General features: G+C 34.7%; 1 protein-coding gene across 1 annotated transcript; it reads right to left on the bottom strand.

Moving 5' to 3' along the window:
• Positions 1–1,082: 1,082 nt before the first annotated feature.
• Positions 1,083–2,022, bottom strand: LOC145726433 (facilitated trehalose transporter Tret1-like). The gene has a single exon (XM_081975481.1). The coding sequence runs from the start codon at positions 1,914–1,916 to the stop codon at positions 1,101–1,103; it is 816 nt and encodes a 271-aa protein (XP_081831607.1). The 5' UTR covers positions 1,917–2,022; the 3' UTR covers positions 1,083–1,100.
• Positions 2,023–6,377: the final 4,355 nt, after the last annotated feature.

A 6,377-nucleotide genomic window follows, 5' to 3' on the forward strand; every position in this document is an offset into this window, starting at 1 on the left:
CATTTTAAAACAACTATCAAATTGAAAAGAAAATACAAAAGTTTGCGGCGCGACGTTGACAATGACGTTTCGAAAACTGTTAGGTTCGATGTTGTTGAACAAGTAAAATTCACGAGTACTGGTAAAGGTGTTTAATGACTACGCTCTTAAACTGAAAATCTATGATGAGTTGTAATTGAATGGTAATGCTTGCGGCCTAAGACTTAAACTAGTAAGCGAAAAAGAATTGCGATTAAAGAGAGAGATGGAATGAAATGGGTCTAGAGCTGACTAAGTATAAATGTAATAAAATATAGGAATAAGCGTGGGAATATAACAAAACATACGATTGGCAACCGACAGTATCCAATTCGTAAGAACGCAAGAACATTAGCATAAGAAATGAAAATGGTTAATTCTAATAAACAGAACTATGAATCCACGTTTGCTTATTATTATATTATTTTGGTTGTTGTTTACATTATTTGTAGCTTAGAAGGGGAAAAACCGGGTTTTTTCGTATGCTTCGAGGGATTAAAGCCTTGAAAATTGAAAAACCCGGGCGAAAACCCTGCTCTAAGGTAAAGTGTCCTATTGAAAGTTCTGGGAAACTAATTTGGGGGGGGGGGGCTTTAGCAGGCTAGGATCTATACTTCAGAAACAATTTTACAAATGTAGCGTTGCCACATCTAACAAATTTAATTGCAAGTTCACATTTTTGCATTTTCGGATTTTACGCGGATTTCTGGGTAACTTTTGTTAATAATTATCTAGTCATATCTCTTAGCGTTTGTGAGAAAAAACTAAATTTTCTTTATTTTTTTGAAATAGACGACTTTTATAAATTTTGATATTGTCGGCTGTGAAAGATCCAGCGACTTCAAATTTGCAGATGACCTAGTCAATGCATGTCATTAAATCCTTACATAATAATATTGGTGTATCAAAAATATTTTTCTTTCTTAAACAAGTTCTACTAACTTAATATATTTTCGAAATGATAGACAACACCATTAATTTTAAAATTTAGCAATATTTTATTAGTCCTAATTTAACAAATTGAACCAATCGTATTTGGGGTATCTGAAAAAAAAATACATAAAAAATTAACAATCGCTTTATTAACATTTTTTCAAATCTTGTTGAATTTCCTCCAAAGTTTTTCCTTTAGTTTCAGGTACCCATCGCAAAGACACAAAAGCAAACAGCAAACAACAAATACCATAAAACAGAAAAGGACCCAACAATCCAACGTATCCGTTCAGCAAAGTAAACCCGTAGGTTGACATTAACATCGCCACTCCATAAGTGCCCAAAACAACGCACATTGCCTGAGACTTGATGCTAGACGAGAACAATTCCCCCAACATTAACATTGGAATTAAACCCACACCAGGAGCGTAAACTATAATGTAACCCAACAACCCAGCAAGCGGAAACCAACGAAAACTGTCAGTGTTTACCACATTAAACTGGTCTAAACCGAAATAAACCGACATTGTAATCAAAACAAAAGCGCAAAGCAACAAAGACCAGAAGAATGTCACTCTGCGACCGAATCTTTCACCAAAACTACTGCAAATCAGCGTCAAAACAGTGCAGGCCCCTATGAAAACCATGGAAGATGTTTGAGGACTCAAACTGCCTCCTGCTATTTGAAAAATCATTTGAGTGTAATTGCTAAAAACTGGAATCCCAGAAAACTGTTGGGAACATCTCAAAAGTAGAGCGGCTCTTAGAGCCTTCACGTTGCTGTTGATGTTAAACAGTTCCTTAAAAGTTCCTTTTTCGGATAGTTGACGCTCCAAGTCGGTTTTTAGTTGAATAAAGTCGTCTTCCACGTCGCGTTTCCTGGTTAGCCATTTTAAGCTGCTTTTTGCGCCCTCTGGATTTCCGTTTTTTATCATTTGGTAGGGAGATTCTGGTAGAAAGAACATTGAAAGGCCTAGAAGTAGAGGGATAACAATGCAGATGTAGGCTGTCTTTGTGATACTCAGGAAGCTACCTGAAAAAGTTAGGTTATAGCAGTATCGAACGTTACTATGTAAAAAGTGTAATTTTGCTTCGGTCTGACCAATCAAAGTTTCAATTCAAGCACAAATCAAACTGTTAGTAATGTAAGCCTAATTCTAAATTACAGATGAACTTAATTAAAATTTGCATTGTTGCCACAGTCATACATTGATTGAGAGCAACTACAAGTAGCATCAGTATCCAAACTGACGCAGTTTTTAGACTTTTTTATGTGGTCTATTTCAGATAATAATTATTCATCTTCACGATTTGAAAGATGAGAAAACATTGCATTGATATAGAGATGTGGTAAAACTCTAAAACTGGCTATAGCAAAACTGTGTAACTGACAGAGAAACATATTTAACTGCATGCGCGAAAGTTAGTAGGCGAATACGGTTAGCAGCAAGGTTGCCAGAAGCTTATTCAAATTCATCCACTGGATTAGTTCAATGGTTTTTTTTCTAACAAATGTACAGGGTGAGCCAAATTGGACGCATTTAAATAGGAAGTTCTCTTATTAATAGAGAAAGCTCAAATTTGATAGAAAACTTTATAGAGAAAACCATTGGTTAATACCCTATAGGTATATGCCTCCATTTTACTATAGTTTCTGAGATAGCAATGCTAATGCATCGAACACCCTGTATACCGACGTACCAGTACTACGAAAATCAGTAAATTTACAAATCCTAATGGTGACAGAATTTGTCTGAGATCAGTAAAGCTGTTACTGTTTGTGCTTACACTATTTTTGTACGACTTCATAAAAATCATCCTAATTATTAAATAAAATTAAAATATTCTAACAAATTTCGTTTAATCCTATATTTTACTATCTGTTCAGCTGAACGGTAAGTACAGCAGGTAATTGCTTCCCAATTTGTTAGCCCTAGCAACCAAAAACTAGACAGGAACTAGTCCTTCCCGCCTGCAAAACAGGTGCTGTAATTTAAAAAAATCGTACAAAAATATACAGGGTGTCCGAAATTGGTTCTACATGTATTGGGATCTCTGTAACCGTAAGAGCTACAGAGTCGGTTAAATTGGGAAAGTTTTAGAGAATTTATGTGAAACTTATTTCCGGTTTCCAATAGTATATTCTATATTAAGAGCGAAAAGTACATATTTGCCGCTTGCACATGAAAATTGCAGCTCGAGGCGAAAAACGCTGCAATCATGTAAAAGCGGCAATAGTACTTTCGGCTCAAAATATAGACGATATGTTTTCGACGACTGCTGTGGGGTGGAGTAGAAGGACAACTCACATCATTTTCGTAACTCGAACTCATTGTCACCGATAAATCACTTTGACGGAATGGCTTGATTTCAAATTTCAAGGTATGTCAAGCGTTGTTATGGAAACGCCAAAAAAGTTGGTGAGTAGATTGTTAGTAGAAAGCAAAAACGCTCTAGAGCAGAAAATGATTCACTTTCTGCGCACGTGCGGCGAATAACCACTTTCTGCTTTGAAATGGAAGCGTACATGAGGTACTTTCAAAGTCAGTCGTCGAAAAATTAAATTATCTTTCTCCGTTTTCCGGAAAATTGGTAAAACGTCAGAGGCTGCATTTTAAATACTCTTTAACAAAGCCAAAGAGAGTTTTGGAAAGACCTATTAAGGCACTTTTTTACGTAGAACACGATGAGGTAATTAGAAAAAATCTATCGTCATTGGTTTCCGAGATATGGAGAACGCCATCTTGAAGGCGGCCATAAGAATTTACAAAGTTATCATCCATATCTGGGAAATCAATGACAATTGTCAAGTATGTTTTTTGTAAATAATAAAAGCAATCAACCCTTGACATCTAATGTGAACGATTTATGCAAAAACGCGTCATTTGACAGATTTTGTTGATGCTTTTTTTGCTTTATTCTTCGTTCTGTGCTTATTTACTGCTATTTTGTATGGTTTAACTAGTTTTTTACAAAACAAGCTTTTCAAGTTTTTAAAAACAAACTAAACTAATCATTGCTTTGACAAAAAATTACTATATTGAGATATTAAAGGCAAAGACAAAAACATGTTCCAAAATGTATAAGTATCAATTTACAATTTTAAACTGACCATAAAATTTCTAAATACTCCTGAAGTAGTCTAAAAAATAAAAAAACATTCCAAAACACTATAAAACCTCTAAAATGCTTTGCAAAGCTTATAAAGCAGCCTAGAAGCTTCGAAAAGCTTTTAGAACAGTCTAAAGGGCTGTTTAAACTGACCGAACACCTTCCAGGTGCTCCTAAAGTAGTCTAAAAAGGTTTTAAAACACTGCAGAAACTCTAAAATATGTCTAAAGTCTTCCAAAACTGTCTAGAAGCTTCCAAACGCTTTTAGAACACTCTAAAGGCTTCCAAATAATCTCTAACTTATCTAAAAGCTCAAAAAATTTCAAGGCAGTCTAAAAGCTTCCGTAGACTAAAATTATTTTAAAAGCTTTCAAAACTTCAAATTCACATGTCTTAAAAGCAGTCCAGAACCATCAATGCTCCCAAAGTAGTCTAAAAAGATTTAAAAACAGTACAGAAACTCCAAAATGCTTCTAAAGCAGTCGGAAGTCTTTCAAAACAGTCTAGAAGCTCTCAAAAAATTTCAAGGCTTCGGTATGCTTCTAAAGCAGTTTCAAAGCTTTAAAAAGTTCAAATTCACATGTCTTAAAAGCAGTCTAGAATCTTTAATGCTCCTAAAGTAGTCTAAAAAGATTTCAAAACACTACAGAACCAAAATGCTTCTAAAGCAGTCTGAAGTCTTTCAAAACAGTCTAGAAGCTTCCAAAAGCTTTTAGAACACTCTACAGGCTTCCAAATAATGTTCAACTAGTCTGGAAGTTCTCAAAAAATTTCAAGGCAGTCTAAAAGCTTCCGTATGCTTCTAAAGCAGTTTATAAGCTTCCAAAAGTTCAAATTCAGATGTCTTAAAAGCAGTCCAGAACCTGCAATGCTTCTAAAGTAGTCTAAAAACATTTCAAAACACTACTGAAACTCCAAAATGCTTCTAAAGCAGTCTGAAGTCTTTCAAAACAGTCTAGAAGCTTCCAAAAGCTTTTAGAACACTCTAAAGGCTTCCAAATAATCTTCAACTGGTCTAGAAGCTCTCAAAAAATTTCAAAGCAGTCTAAAGTTCAAATTCACATGTCTTAAAAGCAGTCCAGAACCTGCAATGCTTCTAAAGTAGTCTAAAAACATTTCAAAACACTACAGAAACGGAAAAAAGCATCTAAAGCAGTCTTTCAAAACAGTCTAGAAACTTAAAATCATTTAGAACAGTCTAAAAGATTCCAAACGCTTTTCAACTAATCTAGAAGCTCCCAGAAGATATAAAGCAGTTTAGAAGCTTCCAAAAAATTTTGTGAACCGTGTAAAAAATTTCTAGAAGTTGAACTAAAAAAAATTTTACATCTCTGAAAGAGTTTTGTGCTTTTTTGAAGAAAATAATTTGGCTTTTTAAGTGCATTTTTTCACGATTTTAGTGCATTTTAATCCGGACTCTACTGATAATCCAGATCAAACACTATTAACATAACTAAGATATCATTTCTATTTATTAATCATTACTATTATTGTGATACAGGGTGTCCCATAAGTGACACGTCACAGTGACACCGCAGGGCGGTCAGCCAAAGAGGCACCGAACCAGCCTAACATGACCCTAGTAAAAGTTGCATGGTTTTCGAGTTATTAGCAAATTACGATGTTTCATGAATTTTCACATTTTTTAACATTGTCAGTGCCAGAATTCTGTTATTTTTTCTGTTTTTTTTATTGTATGGAATCCTAAATAGTTACTTAAGATGCCATGAGCATGTTTTTGTCAAAAAGAAATGTAAAGTTCCAAAAAATACTGGATAAATCTTGATTTAAATTATCAGCAAAATAAGAATTTTCACTTTGGGCACCTGCCGTTAAAAAAAAAATTTTGAAACGAAACGAGCAAATAACGTCAAAAGATTAAGCATGTTATGCAAATTCAGAAATGATACAATACAAGTATCTTATTCCGATAAAATTAGGTATTTTCATCACTTTACCGATACCCTATTAAACTAAGTTAAAACTAGGAACCCCGCTAGCCATCGCTGTCAGGTAATTTTGCCGCTCGCTATGATATCGCATTTGATACCGGGCTTTCTCACGAAAGGAAAAAGATGGATAAGGTAAAGAGAGGGAGGAATATCACTAGCTAACTATCTGGAAAAACTTCAATGAAATAAAAACAGGTTTAACTTTCAATTATTTATTTTAATCCTTAAATCTAACTTATAATAAATGTTCGAATTGTCTCCCTCGGACTCGAATTGTCTCCTCGGACCTCGGAAAAAAAATCTAGTGGATTCAAATCCGGAGAACGCGGTGTCGGAGAACGGGGAATGTGTTGCTGAGGTGCC

Source organism: Ips typographus, linkage group LG3 (genome assembly GCF_016097725.1).
Source record: "Ips typographus isolate SLU linkage group LG3, UJ_Ityp_2.0, whole genome shotgun sequence".
Classification (NCBI taxonomy): Eukaryota; Metazoa; Arthropoda; class Insecta; order Coleoptera; family Curculionidae; genus Ips; species Ips typographus.